At 38.8% G+C, this 24,466-nt stretch overlaps 1 protein-coding gene across 3 annotated transcripts in view; it reads left to right on the forward strand.

Annotated features, from left to right (window-relative positions):
- Positions 1-24,466, forward strand: part of RIPOR3 (RIPOR family member 3) — a 123,886-nt gene that overhangs the window by 45,580 nt on the left and 53,840 nt on the right. For all 3 annotated transcript variants that reach the window (XR_015748443.1, XM_026664976.2, XM_087959287.1), the window contains exons 2-5: positions 6,232-6,358; positions 13,805-13,951; positions 17,733-17,811; positions 19,106-19,129. Coding sequence is in view for 2 of the 3 variants with exons in the window: in XM_026664976.2 (XP_026520761.1) it covers positions 6,258-6,358; positions 13,805-13,951; positions 17,733-17,811; positions 19,106-19,129 (351 nt within the window). In the remaining variant the exon portion in view is untranslated. The remainder of the gene's footprint in view (positions 1-6,231; positions 6,359-13,804; positions 13,952-17,732; positions 17,812-19,105; positions 19,130-24,466) is intronic.

The following is a 24,466-nucleotide window of genomic DNA, read 5'->3' on the forward strand; positions in this document are numbered from 1 at the left end:
GTCCTTGATTGAAGGCATGTTGGTAGTAATTCTTCATCTTGCGGTATATCTTCATTTTTCCAGTATTGTGCTAAAATAATCCTTACTATTGTTAAGGCATGTTAGAATCTTTAGTGTATTTGTTTTGGTTGGTTGAGGGCTGTTAGAGATGGAGATGGCTGAAGGCACCCATTTCAAAATTGCAGTCCTCTCAATTCTGGGGATAAAATGGCATCATCAGTCATGCTTCCAAAACACATTCGGGCTATTCATGCCCTAGCTGCAAAACAAACAAACAAAAAACAGTTGGTCATCCCTAGTCTACCAGTATTTTTTTTAATCTCTATTTATTGCTGAAGGAGATACAGAAGGAAGTGAATCATAGCATTGGAAGAAGGCATTTAGCTCATCAAATCAAACTCCCTGTTTAAATGAAAGATACCCTTTAACTTTTGGTAATTAAGTTAAATTACTTTCCATCCACCATTTCTCTAGCTAATATCAAACTGTTTTTACTGTTGCAAATAATTTTGTTTCCCCTAAAAAACAAAAATCAGGGGAATGTCCTGTAAATTAAGTCCATTAGTCTGGGCCCTGCATTCTGGAATGAGAAGGAAGAGCTCTTAACCTTCTATATGACATTTTCTCAAGTATTTGAAGAATGCTAGTATACCCTTCCCCTTATTTTCCAGAAAGCTAAACATACCCAGGAATTTATCTTCATAAGCCTGAGTTTCTAATCCACCAATTACTCTTGAACCTATTCTAATTTCTCTTTTTTAAAGGGTGGTATTATTTCTCATGAGCTGGAAATTTAATTTTGTTGGTGCATCCTACATTTCTATCTGCCTTTTTTTTTTTTTTTTTTGCAGCTGCACTGTTGGCTGGAATGAATTTGCAATCAACCACTTTTCCAAAATCATTTCCATGTAAACCATTACCAAGACAGGTATCAAGCTGGGCAGCATTTGGGAACCTGTCCAACCTGAAAGTTAATCTTTTCCAATCAAAATTTTCACATAGCTTCTTTGGGAAGATCTATTAGGAGAGATGGGATGGGGGTCATAAGAATTCCAGAAATTACTTTCATTTTGGAAGCTATTTCTTCTTGTCTAAAGATTTTGGGATTGTCTTCCAGCTTTCTGAAAAACTGGCAAGCAGTATATTTCTTGGTAATAAGGAAATGAATCAATAGCACTGGTGAATGAAATCTCTAGCATTAGCACTGATGATGTTACCTAGTTTGGGTAATGAAACATCTGCAAGAAAATAACCAAGCTCAGAGAGCGCCAAGGACCCCTCAAATGAATCTCTATCTGTTCATCCAAGAACTAACTCCTACCCCAGGTATCCCTTATGCTGTACATAAATATTTGATTTTTTTGTTATGTAAGAGAAGAACTTTGCATGCATTTCTCTTGCATTTCATTTTTTTTACTTTCAGGCTATTTCTCTAACTTCTCAAGCTTCTTTTGAATTTCATTTCAGACTTCTGAGTTATTTGCTATCCAAATGCTATGTCATCTACACATTTGATAAACATTCCTGTCACCTTTCTCCAAGACATTAATTTAAGAATGAATGTCAAAAGAACTAGTATTCTAATTTCAAAGAGAAGATTTCAATGAAAGTGGGATTGGGTCCGAATTGGACTTTTTGCATTAGTCTCTCTCTTTCTCTTGCACTTACACACACTAATCTCACATAATAGCAAATTAATCTATGCTTTGCTCTGAACTGCTGTAAGAAAAATAATCTGTATGTTGCCTTTTACATGGAATTTAGTGAAATGGCTTTATACAACTGAGGCTTTATTCCAAATTAGATAATTTAGACCAGCTGGCTTGGTCGATGTTATCTTCAGGACTATTTATATTTTTTTATTTTAAAAAGGGAAATATTTAAAACCTGGGGTTTTGCATTTCATCAGCTTGCTTGTAATTGCAGGCGTGGCAAGATTTTCAACTGCTTTCTGTCCACTGTTCAGATTTATTGGCCATCTGCATCTTGTGAGGTGGTCGACCTGTGACCTCCATTCAATGCCGCATGCAGCACCAGGGACCTGAATTCCCCCAAGAAACACAAAGGATTGAGTGATAATGGGAAGCAGGAAAGGAAGCCAAAGGGAATTTAGCACTCTGGGGGTGGCAGCATGATCAGAATGGGAATCAAGAGCCAGTCTTTTCAATTGAAAGTTAAAACTCTCTCAAGTACTCAAGACCTTGGACCTAGCATGATGAAGCTAAATTGAACCGTCTTTGAGAAAAATAAACAAGAGTCCTGTCCGTGCTAGTTTGAGTGGATCTTGGTACTGAACTATTCAAAGAACTGCCAGGCAGTGTAGATGGTGATGGAGGGAAATGAATAGGCTGACTTCATCTTTTTCTTCCCTTGAAAACTGGACCATTGATTGTGACAGACGCATCTGTTATGCAAGATATTCTAGTGTGCAATGGTTGAATGTTTGCTCAGAACTGGACCTTAGCCTAGGACAGATATGAGTGTTTGCAATCTAATAGCAACAGATGACTGCTATGTGTTGTTACAAGAAAAACAACTGAGTGCCAGGGCAAGATTTGTATTTGTATGTTGGCTCAATTATTCTCACAACATGGCTTAGTTTGGAGGGGTGAGCTGCAACACTAGGATGGAGCATGTGCTTTGGGAGAATCCAAGTATAATCTCCAGCATCTCTTGTTTGAAGGATCAGGAATGAATGAAGAGCCAGTTTGGTGTAGTGGTTAAGGCACCAAGCTAGAAAGCAGAAGACTCTGAGTTTCAGTCCAGGGGTCACCAACCTTTTGGACCTCAGGGACCACCAAACTCATAATTTTAAATCCCGCAGACCACTAATATGAATTTTGACTGACAGTGGCTTGCTGACATTGGTGGGAAAGTCGGTCCCACATTCCAGAGCTGCAGTAGTCACAGGACTGGCCCTTTGGTCATCCCGGAGAAGCTGCTCCTCCACCCGGGTGCACCAGCCTACCATGGACTGGAGGAGCTGCTCTGGGATGACCAAAGGGCCAGTCTTGTGACTACTGCAGCTCTGGAATATGGGACTGACTTTCCCACCAATGTCAGCAAGCCACTCTGGGGCGGATTTCCTTCCCCTGCCGTTAGTCTTACCTTCCAGTTCCAGCTTGCGTGGCTCTACTCAAGGTAAGGTTTGTGCTCGTCCAAAGGGTGGGGGCCAGTGGGTGGGCAGGCCATGTCGGCGGTGCAGCCTTGTGTTCCCATGCAGTCTGGATTAATTGCTTTGGGGGGTGGGAGACATTTCTCTGTGGACCACCAAAATTTTCTCATGGACCACTGGTGGTCCCTGGCCCACTGGTTAGTGGCCACTGTTCTAGTCCACCTTAACAAGCCAACTGGGTGTCCTTGGCCCAGTCCCTCTCTCTCAGTCCCTTCCTGGAAGGGAGGCAATGGCAAACCACTTCCAAAAATCCTTGCCAAAATACTGCAGGGACTTGTCCAGACAGGTGCCAGGAGTTAATGTTGACTTGAAGGTGGGAATGAATGAATGAATGAATGAATGAATGAATGAATGAATGAATATATAGGAAATACCTCTGCCTGGGGTCTTTTGTGGGTCAAGACTAGACAAGACAGTGAGCTGGATGGTTATACAGAAAATTTAAAAAAGTTTCTCTATATCTATTTGATTTATCCAAAGACTTGGGATAAAGAGAAACAAATAAAAGCTTCCTTCACGCATATACCTGCTATATTCACTTGACTTAAAGTCTAGCTGGTCCAGCTATATTTGAATTCCAGAAGAATTGCAATTGGATGCCCACCACATACAGTACTACAGGCTTACAGTGCAGTATTTGCATTCAGCCAAACTGTTATTGTCTAGTATTTTCTAATTTGACTCACCATGATTTACAAACTCTGTAATGTGGCTTTCTTTGTTTTGACTTGCAGTGCTATGTGAATACAAGCAATGTGGTCTGCAAACTATGGTTTATGGTTTGGTAATAGTAGTAAATTTCAATAAAACTATTTTAGTCATAGTATTGCATACTGCTGCTGTTTATCAAGTAGTGCATTGGATGATTCCAGACTGTTTTCATTTATTCAATTAATCAGAATTTAAGAAGGAATAGGTTAGCATGAAGTGTTGCTTTTCTCCCATGAGGAGTTATAATAATAAACAGGCAGAGGGAAGAGGGATATGTGTGTGTAAAATGTAATAAATAGTACATTCTATTCCTAACCCATGATTGTTGGATTCATTACATTTCTCTTTATAGTAACTGAGTGTTCCTTTAAGCAGAATAAGGAAATGCAATTAGAGCTTGCAAAAGGCTGAATCTAATGTAGCCCATTGATAAAATAAAGGCTATTTAAATGTGTCATTTGTCCTAGAGGAAAGTTATTGTTTCAGACTATGTATTTAACAGGCAGCCTTTTCCCCCTTCCTAAAGGCAGTTGAAGCCTGAAAGTAGGATAAATGCATGAATCAAACCATGCTCCAATTTTTGGCAAAATGTTTCTGCAGGCCTCTTTTTAATGACCATATCATGCCTACAAATATCACAAAGGGATGGGATAGCTATTTCTGAAGGGGGTGTATTAATATTGATACTTCCTGTTCTTTAAACCAAAAATCTCAATGTGTCTCATTTAGAACAACAGAGTTGGAAGGGATCTTGGAGGTCTTCTAATCCAACTCCTTGCTCAAGCAGGAAAAACTATTTCATTTCAGGCAAGTGACTGTCCAGCCTCTTCTTTAAAAAAACCCTCCAATGATGGAGCACCCGCCATTTCTGGAGGCAAGCCATTCCACAGATTAATTGTTCTGTTAGGAAATTCAGAGTTCAGAGCACCTGAAAAACTAAACATCTTTTTCCAAAAGTGGTGGCAATGGGGAAAATATTGATGGGATTATGAGAAGGCCATGTTGATGTCCGCCATATATACATATGTATAGTATAGATGGTTCTGTAAGCAATCATGATGTAGAGAAGTACTGCAAACCTGAGTCTACGCAATGCATCCTACCAAAGCATAATGTTGCTTGATTGGTCGCTGCCATGTATGGGGTGTACCTGCCATTTGCAAACAATGGCTTTTGGCAGGCCAAGGGTCTGCCCCATGGAAGCAATGGAACAGCCCCTAAATATACAGTGTCTGCATTGGGGATAAGGGAGGGCAAAGGGCATTGTGACATCATGCTGATGACTTGAATGATGGATTTTTTATTGGTCATGTCTTGGTGTGATGTCATGGTGTCATCAACCAGATCGCTGTACTCAGAAAACTTAAAATAGGTTTCTCAATGTGAATGTTTAACATGACCTTTCAAAGTCTATGATGGGAAATAGCTGCATTAATTATAATTAAATATGACATGGAAATTAATCTTGCTTGGTATCAACCACTATTTTCTGGAGTGTAGCTTTGGTACATCACTGAAGTTTTTCATTAAGGAAACGTATACTCCAATTTACAGTGTGGCATACGGTGAGGATCTGGTCTGCTGTAACCTTTTTAGCCAACTATGGTGAAAGAGATAATGGCTCTGTATTGCTATGGATTCAATCTGATGTGCTGAATTTTCTAAAGAGTTTTTTTTACCAGTTTGCAGAATAATACAGATACAGATTAACAGAGTTGAAAGGGACCTTGTAGGTCACCTAGTCCAACCCCCTGCCAAGCAGACCCTACACTATTTCTGACAGATGGCAGTCCAGTCTCTTCTTGAAAGCTTCCAGTGATGAAGCTCCGACAACTTCTAGTCTGTGGCTTAATACAAAACATCCCTTTTAGAACCTGAAATGTGTGTTCAAATATTCCACAGCAGTCAGAATTAAAGCAAGTCCTTTTTTCTTTTTCCATTTGGAAAATGCAGCAATGTGATGGTGAATTGGAAAAAAATGTCTGTGACCAAAAATAAAAGAATGTGATCATATAATGATTCATCACCTTAATTCCGTAGTGGAATAAATGCTTTGCAGTCCTTTGCATTTTCCATCCAAAGAACATTTCATTCATTCATTCATTCATTCATTCATTCATTCATTCATTCATTCATTCAATTTACAGTATGCGGTATATATAAAAATCCTGGGAAGATCCTTTCTGAAAGCTTGAAAAGCAATAACTGGTCTAATGAACCAAGAATCCAACTGAATGTCAGGCTTCAGGTTTTCAGATACCTTAATTCTGCAAACAGAGTTCAATGTTTTTTCCATTTCCTGCCTAATCGTTTGACGCATTTATTTTTGTTTGTTTAATTTCTAGAGCCAGCATCTAATTAATCACAAATCATGTCAGTGAAACTAACCTTTGCCTCCCCTGCTGATGGGAGAAGAATCACCAGGAGTTGCTCCTTCGCCGGATTTAGCAGCACCCAAAGCCGGATGTTGGTGTAAGCTTTACATGCCACAGACCTCTTTTTAGCTTCTGTTTCTCTGGCTTAGATATTTTGGGTTGTATGTGCAAGACTGACTGCAGTGTGTTTGTGTTTTAAAGATTAGTATGTAATGATATATGGGACTAATATACTGACATGAGAATTATGTTAAAGGCTAATTCTGCTGACTGCCAACTGCCAGCAGTTTGAGTCTCACCGCCTCAAGGTTGAATCAGCTTTCCATCCTTCTGATGTCAGTAAAATGAGGACCCAGATTGTCGGAGGCAATTTGGTGATATATCTGTAAACCGTTTAGAGCAGGGGTTTCAAACTCTATTTCATTGAGGGCCGCATCAGGCTTGTGTTTGACCTCATGGGGGGGGCAGGGGGGCGTGGCCAGGGGGGCGTGGCCAGCATGACATCACAGTGTGTTGGAGGTGCCTGTGGTGGCCCAAGCACTCTGCCAGTGAAAACTGACTCCCGAGCTCCATTTTTGGCTGAGATGGCCTCCTGCAATCCTCTGCCAGAGAAAAAGGAGTTTGGGGGGGCTTGCAAGCTCCATTTTTGGCTGTGAAGGCTTCCTGAAATCCTCTGCCAGAGAAAGCAGAGCTCAGGAGGGGCGCGCATGGCCCTCTCGGGCTCTGTTTTTGCTCGCACAGGCACAGTGGGCTGGTTCTTTGCTGTTTCCAGGACGGCTCTGCAGGCCAGATGTAAGCACCCCATGGGCTGGATCTGGCCCCTGTGCCTTGAGGTTGACACCCCTGGCTCAGAGGGTGCTGTAAAATGGTATATAAGTCTTAAATGCTATTGTTATTATGTGGAAATATCATCAGTGAATGAACACAAGCAAAAGTAAATCTACATGCAAAGGAGGCTTGACTGACTGACTGATGGATGCAGTTGTTGTTCATGGATTTTTGCCCTTCAGGTATGAGACTCAGACTGGTTTACAAGTCTACTCTACACAGGTATAAGTGAAATCCATTCCAAAAATTACATGAGGGATTTGCAATACTATAACAGCCAGTTCCAGTTAAGCCCTGCATTGTTTGGACAGTTTATTAAATAAACAGTGGTATTTATGTAATATACTGAGTATTAAATCATGATTTATAAATCTTAATGGCTGTGCTTGTTTAACATATTAAGCCAAAGTCAAGCAAACCACACTTGGTTTAGCATAACTGACCTAGAACACAGTCCTGGGTAAATTAAAGTATTTTTATCTGGACCTAAGATAAAAAAAAAAAACAGCATATGTTCTGGGAGAAGCAGCTACAGTAAGGAAAGAAATACAATTGAAAAGATTGTGTCACCTTTAAATTAGTTCAGATGGATAAGGAAGGTCTCTAAAAGTATCTCTTAAATATGCACACATGAGCATCTTAAGGGAGATTCAAAAGAGTAAAAATGTTGGGTACCATCATGCAGCACACATTAAAAAGGGACAGGGCTTTGATTGTGTGATCATGGCTGCCATTTTGACATCCCCTTGTGAATATCCCTCCCTCCCTCCTTCCCTTCCTTCCTTCCTTCCATATCAAACACATGACTCTGGGTGGCGTACAACAGTTAAAAGCAAAACAAATACAATGTGAAAACATACAAATATTAAGAAAACATACAAACCATATAAAATAAACAGCAACCAAGGTATAAAAGCAACTAGCAACTTCAAAATAGCCAAAGCATAATTTCCATTGCACACCAGTGTGGGACCTATTTCAAACACATCCATAATTATACATGGATTTCCACTTTCATTATAAAACCTAGACAACATCAAAGACATCAGTTGCCTGCAAGACATTTAGCTGAAGTCTGGTTGATTTTACTCTGTAAGTGGGGGGAAAAAAACCCAGGCAGGCAATTGAATAAACAGGCTAGAGGCCGATATACATAGTGGGAGCCCTGAGAACAAATGATGATGGGAAAGGAGTCAAACAGATGTTCCTTGGACTAAATCACCTCCAACCGGGTAAGAATGCTTGTAGGGGAAAAAAAAGTTTACTTTCCCCTGAAGGTTATTTGGTTACTTTCAGCTGTAAAGCATTAACAAAAATAAAAATCAACTCTTTATGCATTTTTAGAGGGGTGGACAGAAAACAAATATCCAAGTACTGTACCAGTTAACTAGGAAAGCAGCTTGATTTGCATTACAGTTATAGGTTAATATTTCCAGAAAACAGATGCAATCATTATCATTTCAGCATAGGTTTTGAGCTTGCACCTCTTACATGAGATAATCTGGATAATACCTAGAGGTTTACCAAAAGGTAGGTCTTTGCTCGCATCTAGGTGAGATGAAAGCAAATTTCAAAGCCGTAAAATAAGCCACACTTTTTAAAGTCACCTTCATTGATTGGAGAGTCAATTTAGCACAGTGATTAAAGCTCAAAAGCTGGAGATCATCAGTTCAAGTCCTGCCTTAAGCACAAAGCCACCTGGGTGATCTTGGGCCTGTCGCTCTCTTTCAGCCCTAGGAAGCAGGTAATGGCAAGCAACTTCTGAAATCTTGTTAAGAAAACTGAGGAACTTATCCAGGCAATTGCAAGGAGTCAGCTAAGTTGAAGGGACACCCACCCATACTTGTAGAACCAAGCCATAAAAGCTAGATTCACACATCCCACTAAGTTGTTTCTTTAATCAACCTTGATTAAATCAAGGTGTGAACTTAGCCATTGAGTATATTTCAGTTCTTTGTCTTGTCGCCCCCCAAAAAAAATTACAAAAGGAAACTGCTTTTTTGGAAGTGAAACTTATTTTGAATAAGCATGGCTAAGGTTGGGCCACCAAGCCATTCTTTTCTGTAGCCTCATAGTGTTTTCCAGCTGTGTCTATTCTAGCAGTTATGCTTTGATTAACCAATAAGAATGTGGTTGTAGTAAGAGAACTTATTGCTGCCAAAGAGAGAGGAACAAGCCAATAAAGGGAAAAAAAGAAAGTTAGCCATAGTCATAAGTAACTAAGGGAGAACTTTTCTAAGGAAATCTTAGACTGTCTATAACTATTATTTTATCCAGGTAGGTGAAGAATATTCAGCTGTGTATTTTCTCTCTCTCTGTTTTACTCAGTAAGAACTAGGCTTTAGACTCTAAAGTGTAGAGGAAGGTAATTGAGATTTAAGTTAGTTTGTTTCAAGTTGGATTTCCACATGTTTTTTGAATCAGTACAGCTTGTTCTGTGCTGTTTTAAAGGGTAAAAAAGTAATTAATTTATCAGAGAGAGCAAAAATGTAAAGAGCCAAATACTCTGTAAGAGTCATAAATAAAAAAGATGGCTAAGTATTTAAATAAATTTGAGTTGATACTGTCTTCCTTTTAAAAAAAAATAACAAAAAAGAGTGACAAAACTGCTCTTTTAGGCAAGAAGTTTATTTTATTTTTAACAAAAAGGTGATTTGCTACCTTGATTTAATGTATTTCCAATTAGATATGAACTGCTTCATTGGAGGTATTGTGATTTATTTATTTGTTAGAGTTATCACCCATCTTTAAACCAAGAGCTTAGAGCAGTTTGCATCTGGCAGTTTGCTCTTCCATATTATTCCACAACAAAAAGCTTGTGAGGTTAGGCCAAAGTTACCCAATGAGCTTCCTGTGGCTGAAGTAACCTAGATTTCCCCAGTGTCAGTCCAACTCTTTATAAACTACATCAGTGTTTTTCAACCTTGACAGCTTAAAGATATGTGGACTTCAACTCCCAGAATTCTCCAGCCAGCATAGAATTCTGGGAGTTGAAGTCCACGCTATCTTCAAACTGCCAAGGTTGAGAAACACTTTGTACTACACCACAGCTCTCAACTAAGTTACACATTAGGGTTTATTCTTAAGAAAGTATGTTTAATTTTTTTTAACCTACTTACCAGTGTTGGCCTTGTTCCAATACCTGATTGGCCACACCTGTTTTGTAAGGGTGCCCATAGTATGATCTCAAAATTCCAGATGTGAGGAGTGGCCTCAGAGGTTAGACTCCAGATTAAGGCAGGGCTCTGGTATGAAGCAAATTTAAAAAGTATAAGAAAAACAAATACTTGTTGCTTTCAAGAAACAATATTGAATATTCCCTTCAAGAAACAATTTTGAACATTCCCATTTAAGAGAGTAAGAAATAGCAAAATAAATGGATCAAACTAAATATAATTCCATAAATAAAATTGAAACTATTATTAATAAAGTATTTTCTAAATAGGTAAATTATATATGGGGCGTCCTTGACTTACAACCTGTTCTGACCCACACCCTTTTCCAACAAATCAAACACAATCCAAAGGAAACAGAAACCTTTTAATGCTTCTGCAAAATAATTAGCTGTGATAAGCACAAGCCTTGCCAAACTGTGAGAGACTTGCCAAAAGATAACAGAGAAAGAAATAAAATACAAGAATCTTCAAATACAAGCTAAGAATACTGGAATGTCCACGAGGCTGGAGTTTCAAAACATCTTTGACTTCTGCAAAAAACTTCCGTTTCACAGCTGGCTTTTATCTTCTTGAAGGAGGGTGCCATTACCTTGCAGCCTTACTCCCGAGTTGCCCATACTGTTGTAGCTGCTCTTTCCTACGAGCAATCCTGTGCACATGCACACTTGGCACAGGCTCCTCGGGAACCTCCTTATCACTGCTGCAGCCCCCACAATCTCTGAAGGCAGCAGTCCACTCCCTAATGGTCCTGGCCCCTCATCTGAGTCCTTGCTCTCCTCAGCTGTCTGCACCTGCTGCCGGCTAACCACAACATAACTATTCATTTAGTGAGCATTTGAAGTTACAATGGTACTGAAAAAATGACTGTTTTTGTACTTATGACAGTTGCAGTATGGGTCATCAGATCAAAATTTGGATGTTTGATAACTGGCATGTATTTATGAAATTTATGACATTTATGTCTGGGGTCATGTGGTCAACCTTTGTAACCTTCCCAGCTAGCTTCCTACAAGCAAAGTCAATGAAGGAAGTCTAATTCATTTAACAACTGCATGATTCACTTAACTATGGCAAAGAGGCCATAACATGGGGCAAAACTCACTTAACAACTGTCTTGCTTTGCAACAGAAATGTTGGGCTCAATTGTAGTCATATGTCGAGAACTACTTGTATCTGGAACATTCAGGATACTCCAAATAACATTTAATGGCTCCTTGTGTAATTAATTTGAAGATTAGTAGTAATATTCTTGGAAATAAGCAATAGGCACAGATTCATTTTATGCAGTTCACATTGTCTGTAGCAACAGAAAACAGATTGTGTAGGATAGGGGTCAAACTCGCATTGCACGGCGTCAAACTTGCATCGTCATGGTGTCGTCACATGATGTATCGGGACTTTTCCCCCCTTCGCTAAACCAGGCAGGGGAGGGGCCAGCCCGTGATGCATCCAGCCCGTGGGCCGCCAGTTTGTCAGCCCTGATGTAGGAGAATATTCACAATCTACATATAACTGTTTTTTATCTTTCCTAGTTCTTACCTGTTTATTGGAGCTGTCTGATTCAGTGTGCTGATAGAACTGAAATACTGTATTTAAGACTTTTAAAAATGGTGCCATTACAGAGATATTTTCATTTGCCAAGTAAAATGTTAATTTAAAGTTTAAACATACATCTGTTCAGTATAACCTAAAAAAGAAACCCTGGTGGCTTTGCAATAAATTGGCTTTTTATTTCTACAGATACCAATTTATCACTGCAAGTTTGGGCAATGTGTTTTTTATTGTTCTCTGGTGGATAACATATGTCTTGCCACTGCTTTCCTCCAGCATGTTCTCTTCTTCCACTTCCAATTTTAGTCCACAGCTGTGTTATTTCTTGGCAATCTTTGGTCCAAGGATTCATCAGGTGTGAACTTGCTTAACCGTTCAGAGATTAGTCAAGGTCAGCTTGTTGAGCACTTGCTGTGATTTTAGCTTGTCTATTGAGACACAATGACTCAGCAGTTGAAGATGCTGAGTTAGTCAACTGGAAAACTGGCAGCCCAGGTTTGAAACCTGAGCTCTGCACAATGGAGTGAGCTCTTGTTATTTGCTTCAGCTCCTGCCCACCTGGAAAGCATGCAAATGTGAGTAGATAAATAGGTACCACTTCAATGGGAAGGTAAAAGCTATAATTATGCTGGCCACATGACCACAGAACTGTCTTCAGACAACACTGTCTTCCTCAGCTAAGAACATCCTGTTCTAGAGTTGGATACAACTGGGCAGGAAAGCTTTACCTATTAGTTAGATATAAATGCTATTACATCTCCACTGACTTCTTATCTTTCATCATAGAATAGGTATGAGAAGTGTTTGGATGATATTTTTTTAAAAATTTATTTATTTATTTATTTTTGTCAATTGCTTACAAGATAATAGGTATAAGTAAAAACATAGTTATGAATACATGGATACATATAAGAAAAATTAAAAAAAACACAATAGGACAGGGACGGTAGGCATGTTGGTGCGCTTATGCACGCCCCCTACAGACCTCTTAGGAAAGGGGTGAGGTCAACAGTAGACAGTCTAAGGTTAAAGTTTTGGGGGTTTGGAGAAGAAACCACAGAGTCAGGTAGAGTATTCCAGACATTGACCACTCTGTTGCTGAAGTATAATATGCCTATGGAGATCCTCAAATCATCAAAGTATATGGTTTTCCAAAGGTGCTTTTTCCAAAAGGTGACTAGACTTCTTTCTTTGTCTTGGAAAATGTTTAACTTATCATCTAAGAAGCCTCTTTGGTTCTGTTTGGATGATAACAGTTAGGTCTCTGTCTTGAATACCGTACACACCAATACATACATGAGTAAGCTCTACTGAATAGCAATAGCAATAGCACTTAGACTTATATGCCGCTTTTTAATGCTTTACAGCTCTCTCTAAGCAGTTTAGAGTCAGCTGTAAACAGTCAAGGATGGAAGGCTGATTCAACCTTGAGCCTAGTGCAGAGGTGGTATTCAGCTGGTTCTGACCAGTTCTGGAGAACCGGTAGTGGAAATTTTTAGTAATTCGGAGAACTGGCAAATGCCACCTCTGACTGGAGATTTTGCGGTATCCTTCTTCTGCCATGCCCACCAAGCCACGCCCACAGAACCAGTAGTAAAAAAAATTGAATCCCATCACTGGCCTGGTGAGATTCAATCTGCCAAATTACAGGCAGCTGGCTGCAGCAGAAGTAGCTTGCAGTTCTATACTCTAACCACTGTGCCACCGAGGCTCTCTATGAATGTTGGAAGACTCGAGTTCTGGGTCTGAGGAGAAGTCAAGACCTCAAAAGGATGTCTGTGACCATGTCATCAAAGCGCCTCCCCTATATTACATGAATCACTTGTCCAGACATTAGACAGGCAGGGTTTTGCTCACAGTTATGGCCACTGTGTTTCTCATGAACATTTATTGATTATGATTTGACTCATTTTACGACCATTTATACAGGAAACAAACAAATTGGTGAGTTACCTCTCATGCGATCCTTTCACTGTTTCTTTTTACAGAAAATCTCTCAGCAAAGGATCCACAAGATCCAAAATGTCAGTAAAATCTGCCAAGATGTATTCCTCCCTCCAGAAAGGGGCCGTCCTCTGTGATCCCAAACCGCAACAAGTAAAGAAGATTTTTGAAGCTTTGAAGAAAGGGCTTAAGTAAGAACCATTTCCAAAACCAATCATATTGGGGGAATTTGCAATATTTTGTTATGGTTTAGTCTTATTTAATTTCAGCAAAGAGAGCTGAGAATAAGGAAATGAATTTCAGCAATGGGGTAACGTCTGATGTTATGCAGTATAGTCAGTGACATCGCTTGACATAACTTGATTCCCAGAGAATTAAAGCATGCAAAAAGACTTTCACAAAAGGAAAGTTCAGGGTTCAGAACTGAGCTGCAGAAGCAGCAGGTGAGTGTGCGCATGCAGCTCCATTTGAGCGTGCAGTGGGCAGACGATCACACACATACAATCCAGTGGTGGGATTCAAATTTTTTTACTACTGGTTCTGTGGATGTGACTTGGTGGGCGTGGCTATGTGGTCATGTGACTGGGTGATGTGGCTATGTGGTCATGTGACTGGGTGGGTGTGGCTATGTGGTAATATGACTGGGGGGTCAAAAGACAGAAACTCACTTTCTGGAGCAGGGGGTTGGCCTAGATGACTTCTAGGTACCTTCCAGCCCTGGATTTCTGTACTGTTTCAAAGCATCCTCTGAAGCTGCATCTAGTGCAGGGGTCTTCAAACTTGACAGCTTTCAGACTTGTGGACTTCAACTCCCAGAATTCCTCCTCCAGTTATGTTAGCTCAGGAATTCTGGGAGTTGAAGTCCACAAGCCTTAAACTTGCCAAGTTGGAAGACCCTTGGTCTAGTGGCAAGGTTTGTGGTCCTTCCTTCCTCTCCTTTTTCCCCTCCCTCCCTCCCTCCCTTTCTTTCCTTCTTTTTCTTTTTTTCTTTTTCTTTCTCTTTCTTTCTCACCTCCCTCCCTATCTTTTTATTTATTTTATTTATTTTGTCAAATGATTATAAGTAACAGGTATAAGTATAAACATAGTTATGAACACATGAAATGGATACATATAAGAAAAATAAAAAGAAACAATAGGACAGGGACGGTAGGCATGTTGGTGCACTTATGCATACCCCTGTAGACCTCTTAGGCTTCCATCTCTCCCTCTTTCTTTTTTTCTTTTGCAGCAACCCCCCCCACCACGTACCCTGTTTTTAGCCTAGTGGGCCTCAGGGAAGCCTCCTGGGAGCTGAAAGAACCAGCATTTTGACGTGAGGGGGGAAATCAGCCATGCCATGTAATTTAGCTTAGCTAGAAAGCAAGAAATCCGATGATTTCCTGCTTTCTAGATAAGCTAAATCGTGCAGCAAAGCTGATCATTGCCCAGCTGATCATCAGAAATACCGGTTTGGTTGAACCAGTAGATTTTTTACTACTGGTTCGGCCGAACCGGTAGCTTTTTTACTACTGGTTCGGCCAAACTGGGCCAAACCAGTAGAATACCATCACTTGATGCAGCCTCATTAGTGCAAACTGCTTGTGTGGTAGTGTTGTGCTGGAAGCTTTACCTCACAGGAGAATTACATTGCAGAGATGCAAAGATGGGTGTCAGAGTTCAAGTAATGCACTCATAGAAAGCAGGACTCTGAGGCAGGCAGATCCCTCAAAGAACAATTTATTGGATGCATCATATTGGCACAACTGGTGAAAACCGATTCTGAATTTCCCCACAGCTTTCACCTAATTAAAAGTAAAAATTTCCCCTTTCCCCCCAATTACTGGTCACACTGTCCAATCCAGGCGCGGCTGACTGCTTCACTCCTTCTCTGGCTAGCCACTTGTGAGAGTGTCCTTGGTTCCCACAAGAAAATTTTAATGTTTTGGCTACAAAACCCCTGTGTGGCAACCCTGAAGCCTCCAAGATGGCTTCAGTCAGGTTCACTTTAGGGTTGACAATGGGCTTGGGATGTGATATTACTGAACAAGGTTTACCATTTTTTGTAAGTCCTTGATATGGACATCCTGATGAGATTGTCCAGACAATAGATTTTAATTCTGTGTGTGTGCTTGTGCATCTAACAACAAATACCAAATTTGAGTCAGCATACTCCTCCATGGATGTTATATTAAATAACATAGTATAATTTGCTGTATGTGATTATTTATTTTGATTATTTATTTTGGATTCAGACTTGTAGCTTCCCATTTATGATCTTTCTGGGGGGTTTTGGGGGGGAGGAGAAGGAATTGCCCTGGTCCCTTATAAATTGGAGACTATGATCTTAATGTGGGGGAAGGCTGAGCTTCGCTTGCTATCTTATGGATCTACCAGAGCATTGAAGACATTTGGTTGCAGTGCCTTCATTTTGTAGGCACTAGTGTATTTCTATTCTGTCCCCAGAAACTGGAAGGAAAGCTAACCAATGCTTAACCTTTTCTGGGTTTGGGTAGCATGCTACACCATGAGTAAGCTAAATAAATTAAAAGCAAACCATGGTTACTAATCATAATAAAGTAATAATGTACCAATGAAATCTTCCATAAGCATAGTTCAACCTGTAAGATCAATAGTGGGCAGCTGTTGTGGAGAAGTTCTATTTCATTTAGATTATCATTGATTGATTAGGTAGCATCAGGTTATTGTCAATTTTTAATGACCACATACATTTTCTCCATGATGATACCTCTCTAACCTGAACTTTTGGGCCTTCCAATTGTCATGTGACTGACTATATCCATCTTGCTTTTGATCATCCTTTTCTTTATTTGCCTTCCACCTTTCCCCAGATAAGAGATTTTTCCAAAGAGCTGAGTCTTCACATAATGTGTCTGACATAGGATAATTTGAGTCTGGTCAATTATGCTTCAAGAGAGAATTCTGGTTGATTTATTCAATGGTTTTAATTTCTTGGCTGTCTTCCGTATTCTCAGGAGTCTTCTCTAAATCAAAGTTCAAAAGTGTCAATGCTCTTTTTATTTTTATTTTATTTTTTAAAGGCACAGAATAGCTTTTTGTAAGAAAGGAATTTTAACAAACATCTGTCAGTATCTTTATATCAAACCAGGGTGTAACCAGATTTGGAACATTGCACTTAATTCTGCATAGAAAACAAGCACGTGTCTTCTTTTCCTACTGTATATCAAATAGATGTCAAGCTATCTTTCAGACCTAAATAAATCACTAATGGAATGTTAACACATTTGGGAAAAGTCATTCTTTGGAAGCAGGTAGCTACTTCATTTATATTAGCTGGCACATTTATGGCAAGGAAATTTTTCAACTCGATAAATTTTAAGACTGGATTTTGGATATCTATGTGCAGAAATATTTAAATTAGACTGAGAGATTACTGTATAGTCTTGGCAAAAGATCAAATGGCTGAATTTTAGAGGAACAATGGGCCTCAGGTGGATGGGTGGGACTGCAGTGGTTTTAGAGGAAAAATCCCTCAAATAAGTTGGAAGAAACATACAGTGCTTAATATAAACATAATGAGCTGCTCAGATTTTGCATCTTGTATAATGCTGACTGTTTCCCTTTTAAATACATGAGGAGAAAATTAAGTTATTTGTGTCTGGTCTAAATTAACCCACAAACTTATAGGAATGTAAGCCAACGGTGTTTTATCCTTGTAGACTGCTGGAGTTTGTGTCTACAACTATTGTACTGATGTACTTATATATCTATATATGTACTACTAGTGATAGTTAGAATGTGTCTGGACCAACACAGAGTTAAGAGAACTAAACAGGATAAGGCTGTACTGCAAATCAGTAAATAAACAGATTGTTATCTCCTGCATTTTAAAATACTCTTGAGCTAAGATCCCATTGTGTTTAATGGAAGTGTGGTGAGGGACTAGAAAATGTCTTTTTTCCCCCTGACTTCTGAAAATGGATCTGGTCTATATTTAACTTTCCCCTTTAGTGAATATCTGGAAATGCATCAAACAGAGCTGGATTATCTATCAGAATGCCACCGAGACAGAAGAAGAAATTCCAGACTGGTAAGAAGTTTCTTTTTCTTGAATTTAATATTAAGATGAAACTGAATGGGGTCACACATAGGTTGAGGAGCCTTGGTTGGCTTAATCACGGCTTATTGTCCAAACCAGCCATCTGGATTTTCACATTATGGCAATATCGCTAGGTATTATGGCATAATCAAGAAATGATCATTTAAAAAGTTTATTGAGTTGGCCAGAAAAGTTTGTTACGGTGAAATCAATAGGGCATCAGTATTCCCTTTTAATTAAATGCACTTTATGCCATTTTGGCCTTTTGGACTTCAGTTTGCACAATCAGACTAGTGATTTCCTAGTGGTCTGTTTTGGAGAGTAGAGGAGGATCTGGGCAGAATGTCCATCGGCATGAGCTTAAATGGACTCCGGGGGATGGTAGAGGAAGGAAGGCCTGGAGGAATGTTGTCCATGGGGCCGCGATAGGTTGGACACAACTTCGCGACTAACAACAACTGCATTCTAACCACTGCACCACCACGGTTCTTGAATGCATCCATTTTGTTACTCTATGATTATGGAGCAAACTCAGATCAATGAAGTTAACTGTTTAGTCTTAAAGCACAAGGCAAAATGCATTGCTATGCAGCTTAGTCACGTATAACAAATAACTTGATAAATTACAATGCATTCTTTATAAATGTGTCCTTGCAAAGGAATTGAGCTCAGGCAGATCAGTTGTGACCAACTGGGACTCTCCTGGTTGAACCTTATGGAACCTGGATTCCTTCTTGCACAGATGACTCATCCAGCAGTGAATAGCGATTGTTCTCATGAAACAAACAGTATCACAACTTATAATAGTACAAAGACTGTGAAACAATTGAGGTGCAAATAACTGCAGTTTGCCAGTACATTGAGTTATCTGTTTCAGGCTTTTTTTTTAAAAAAATCTTGCTTCTCACCCTGTCCCTAGCCTTAGACTTGGTATTTGAAGAAGTTAATATAGGTAGCCCTCGACTTATGGCCCCAATTGATCACATGACCATAAGGATGCTGCAACAGTTGTAAGGGTGAAACATGGTCATAAGTCACTTTTTTAATGCCGTTTAACTTTGAACGGTTGCTAAATGAACAATTGTAAGTTTGAGGACTACCTGTATTGAATAGGCAAAAGCAAGCAATGTAAACAAATGGCATATAACCAACCAATAATATTTGAGTCATTTGTGTTTATTTTTTAGATTAAGAACAGCAAGATGTGATTCTCTCTTTCATAGAAAGAGCCCGAATAGTTGGTCTGCATTTGATCCGTGCATTAAATTGCTGCATTTTTTTTCAGGGTTTCTACTATGATTTGGACAAGGTAAGAAACTGTCTTGGCAAGGATGCAATGTAACTCGAACATACTTAAAGACACTAATTTTTATTCCCCTCCCCCCCCCTTTAATTTTTTTTTTTATCATCTGATTTTCTTGACTATTTTTCTTCTTGTAAGATGGTCTCTGGAGATATACTATTTTTTTTTTCAAGAATCACACCCTATGTATCTGGAATACATTATTCAGGTTTCCATTTATGAATTTAATACATTCGATTCATTCAATGTGAGAAAACATCTGTTAGAAATGGAATTTTAATGTTAAAAGATGGAAGGAAACAATAGGGACTGAATACAGTGAAGTCAAGAGAAGGAGGCTCATCTTCAAATCAAATATCTTATGGTCTTTTTATAAGCCTCATTTTATAAATACCGGAATATTGATCCAAATTTATCTGTATGGTAATGTTTTTTTTCTTTTTGGTTAGCTTTATAATCAGGAAAATTGATTTTTAGGATTCTAGGCTACACAATAGGAGCCCATAATATTATTAGATATTATATTTTTACATGATAATATAATATAATTTTAGATATTGTATGAAACCCAATGGTTTACTTATTATTTATTAGATTTTTATCCTACCTTTATTACTTTATAAATAACTCAAGGCAGTGAACATGCCTAATACACCTTCCTCATCCTCTTCCCGCCCACCAACCGTGAGGTGGGTTGGGCTAAGAGAGAGAGTGACTGACTGAAAGTCACCTAGCCAGCTTTCATGCTTAGGGTGGCACTAAAACTCACAGTCTTACAGTTTTTAGGCAGCACCTTCTGTTACGAACTAAGCAAACGCACCGTTTAAAACCCTGAATAGTTTTACTTCTATGGCAGGCTCGTAATCCTGCACTTCTGATTGGCCCGCGAGCAGCGCATCCTGATTGGTCAATTCTGGCCGATCTGATTGGCTGTTAACGGGCGCCGCTGATTGGCCGTTTCCAGCGTGGCAAACTCAGAAGCATTGGCTGTTGTGACAGCAGCCAGCCCTATAAAAGGGCTGCTGCTGCCCAAGGAATTTGCTCTGTTCTGAAGTCACTAATAAAGAGTTGAGTCACTACCGATGTCTCGTCTCCGTTCCTTGCGCCCACGCTCCAGACATAACACCTTCCCTCTCCAGACTCTTCTTCCAATTGTATGTTGTGACATCCCACTCCACCCAGCCAGGGCTGGATTTTGTTTACTACTTAGGTGAGAGATTACCAGAACCACCTAGGACTGGGAAGTAAAAATAATACATTCCAGGCAAAGATAGTGACAAATCATTTCTTTCTTTTTTTTTTTTTTTAAGCAAGTTTTATTAATTTCAAAAAACAAACAAATCATCATCAACCATTACATATTTGAACCTTTTTCCATTATAGATTTAACAAGTCAGATAAAACCTTATCTTATACAATACATTTCTATATTATTTCATCTATTTCTTTCTGACTTGATTATCGTCACTCTCTTTCTATGTTTCTACAAGGTTTCACCAATACTCTCAAAGACATAAACAGACACAAACATACATATAAAAAATCTTTTAGTAAAGTAACTTGGCCCCAGGTACCTCTCTTTATATGGGCTTTAATTATATTCATGCTCATCTTACAGATCATTACTTATTTTGTTTACCATTCTGTATCTTCTATATAAACTTCTCCACACATTTCACTCTTCATAATTCTATCTTATTCAATCCATCTTAATTTAAATCATTATATTTGTATCTTTTGCCCATCCTTTATTATCCCTCTATCTCATTCCTTATAATGAAAAAAAAAAAAAAAAGAATTTCTCCTGAAATCACTAATCGGAGTATGATGCCTTTCTATCCTCTCCCTAAATTAATTAGATTAACATTTAAAATAACACCTAATACCCAATTTGATTCTGCTTGGTACATTCTATCTACTAATTTTTACTTTTAGTAACAATAAAAGCAGAGTAAAAAATCAAAAATGTTTAAATACATAATATCCTCCTAAATACGTAGTTAAATAATAAATCTAAATAATAAATCTTATAGCATTCTCATTGCCTTTCCCTTCAATATTTTATTACATTTTAAAAATCAATCATTATTAAACATTTCAACATTTTAATTTCTTATTAACTCTTAAGCCATTCTAATTTTCTATTTCTAATACAAATGTTACAATACCATCTTGTGTACCTTGCAGAATCTTTTTTAAAAAAATTTATGCTTTACCCATTATCCCTAAAAAGGATTCCTCTTTTCCCATCTAATTTTAAAACTTTGTGGCTTTTCTCCGCCTTTCCCCTTTCTTTCTTCCCCCACCAAATCTTCCTACCCCCCCTTCTTCTAACCTCTGTCTTGCCGGCATCCCTTCTCTGTTGTATTCCCTTTTTCTCTTGTTTGCTATCATTGTATTTATTTTGCATCATATTTTTCTCTTTCTTAAATGTTTTTTTTAGATCTTAAATCCTTCATTTTCCTCGCTTTCTTCCTTCCTTCTTTCTTAGATGAATTTTGGGATTCATTGAAGATGGCGTCTTCATCTTCTTCTTGTTGTTCTTCAGCTTCCATCTGTATTGTCTGTTCATAGTTAACCAACGCCATTTCTAAAAAAAAGAAAAGCTTTTTCCATACCATCTTTACAGGCTGCTTTTGTTTGCTCATATTCATCCCTCAGTTCCTCAAAAGAAAAAGCCATTATAGATCTTTTCTTTTCTTTTTCCCTCTTTCTTCTCACACCAACCAAAATATTCCAAAAGAAAAATAAGACAATCCCAAAGTCCACAATCCTCAATCAAGCCAAGCCAAGCCAAAATTCCCCCTTTCTCTTCCAGGGGTAGTATCAGACAAAGAAAAAAAAGAAAATTCAAATCTGTGTTTTGAAGCCTTATTAAGATTTTATTTCTGTTTTCAAATCCTTAAGGCATCTCCTCCAACAAAATCCAACCAGATAAATATATTTTTTGTCCTCTCCCTTCCGACTTATCCCAAAAAGCTAGTTTTACCTGAAAAAAAAACAGGTTTCTCAATATCCATTTATTAATTCCGTCGGGGGGGAGAGTAAACTTTCCTTTCAGCACCTCAGAATTGCCGCTTATTTTCTCTTGTGGAAAGAATCATCCAAAAAGCCATCATTTTCAGGAATTAAATTAAATATATCTTAGAGTCCTGGGTCGACCAAGAAGACTTTCACTTTTAAAAACTTTCTCCTCTTCCTCCAGCGCATACTTGCCCAGCTGCCGGCTTCTTTGTGGCGGCCATTACGGACCGCCGCTGCACCGTCTTGGTAAAAGGAGGTTCTGCCGGCTAGGGAGGGGGTCTGCAGCACCCCCAAACCCTTTCCCGGATCCCCCTACCTTCAGCTGCCCCTGCAGGGCAGCCTTGCTCCGCACCCTTTCGGATCGGAGCCCCAAAAACGGCTAGCGCGGCAGGGATCGCGCAGCTTCGCGAATCCCTACCGCTCGCAAAGCCGACAAACCGGAAAAAAATGACAAATCATTTCTGAACTAAAATACAAAATAATTTGCACATGTCCATGTAGAGCCAAACATTCTAATGTGACTTTAAGGACAATTTTACTCCATTAAAGTTCAAATGTTATTGATTCTTATTGCTATTGATTCGCAAACCTTTGAAGCATTTATGACTACTAGTTATCTCTAGGACATCTGTATGGCTCTGAGTATCCCAGGGACAATTTTTTTGAGTCCTTTGGATCCTTTTTTTTTTTGTCACTGCCTCCTAGGTCAAGTATAGCTCTCCGCCCCCACCATTGCTTATATCCATTGAAACAATGGTCCTGCAAATAAGAGCACTTATTTGTTTTCCAAATATGCATGCTACTAGGTCTTCATGACTTATGTGCTCTTCCCAGGTATTTAAATACTATAAAAGCATCTATAGAATTGGTTGATTGATTTGGTCACCACACTATAAAAAGATGTTGAGACCCTATAAAGAGTGCAGAGAAGAGTTTATATTATTTAGTTTGTAAACAACAAACTAAAAGACTCAAGGTTCATCCCACCCCTGATAGGACCTAATGGTAAAGACTGCAACGATGACACCATAAAGGCCAACATCTTTAACACATTCTTTGGCTCAGTATTTGTAAACAGCAATGGATCATGCCTAGTATTTCCTAGTCGAACCACAGAAAACTACAATGATCTAATACATATCGATTTTACAGAAGACAATGTTGAAAAAGCACTACACAATCTAAAACCATCTCTATCTATTGGACCGGACGGAATATGTGCCTACTTCTTAAAAAAGCTATCCATTGTCATAGCAGAACCTCTAAGCATAATCTTTGAAAAACCTTTCAGGACCAGCTCCTTGCCTAACCTATGGTCACAAGCCATGGTCATCCCCATCTTCAAAAAGGAAGACCCCAGTCTAGTTGAAAATTACAGACCAATCTCCTTATGCTACATCACCTGTAAAGTCATGGAATCAATTATTAACCAATCCATTATCCTCCACTTAGAGACAAACAACTTACTCTCCAATAAACAATTTGGTTTCAGAAAAAAACTATCCTGTAATCTGCAACTCTTACACTGCAAAAACATATGGATGACACAACTCGATCAGGGCAAAGCAATAGATGCAATCTACATAGACTTCTGTAAAGCCTTTGATTCAGTGGTACATGACAAACTACTCCTAAAACTAAAATCTTATGGTATCTCTAGACAACTGCATAACTGGATAGAAGCATTCCTGTCAAACAGACAACAAATGGTCAAAATTGGGAGTGTTCTATCAAATTCTGTACCTGTCCCCCAAGGCAGTGTTCTAGGACCAACTCTCTTTATACTCTACATAAATGACCTCTGTGATCATATTAAGAGCAACTGTGTTCTCTTTGCTGATGATGTAAAGCTGTTCAATACCACAGACAATACTGCTACCCTTCAAAAAGATCTTGACTATGTATCAGAATGGTCAAGCAAATGGCAAATTCAAATCTCAACAAATAAATGCTCTGTCTTACATATTGGCAAAAAATATATATCAGAAAATAAAATACAAGCTGAATAGTCAAGACCTTGTTGATGATCCAAGCTCTGTAAAGGACCTTGGAATACTCATCTCTAATGATCTAAGTGCTAGAGCCCACTGTAACTACATAGCCAAAAAGGCATTAAGAGTTGTTAACCTAATGCTACGTAGCTTTTTCTCTGGTAATATCACACTACTAAGTAGAGCATACAAAACATTTGCTAGACTAATACTCGAATACAGCTCATCAATCTGGAACCCACATTACGTATCTGATATTAGCACAGCTGAGAAAGTCCAGAAATATTTCACAAGAAGAGTTCTCCGCTCCTCTACTCATTGTAGAATA

The sequence above is a fragment of the Notechis scutatus genome, chromosome 3 (assembly GCF_049901735.1).
Source record: "Notechis scutatus isolate UNSWTSFEM ecotype Mainland chromosome 3, rNotScu1.2, whole genome shotgun sequence".
In the NCBI taxonomy this organism is placed as follows: domain Eukaryota; kingdom Metazoa; phylum Chordata; class Lepidosauria; order Squamata; family Elapidae; genus Notechis; species Notechis scutatus.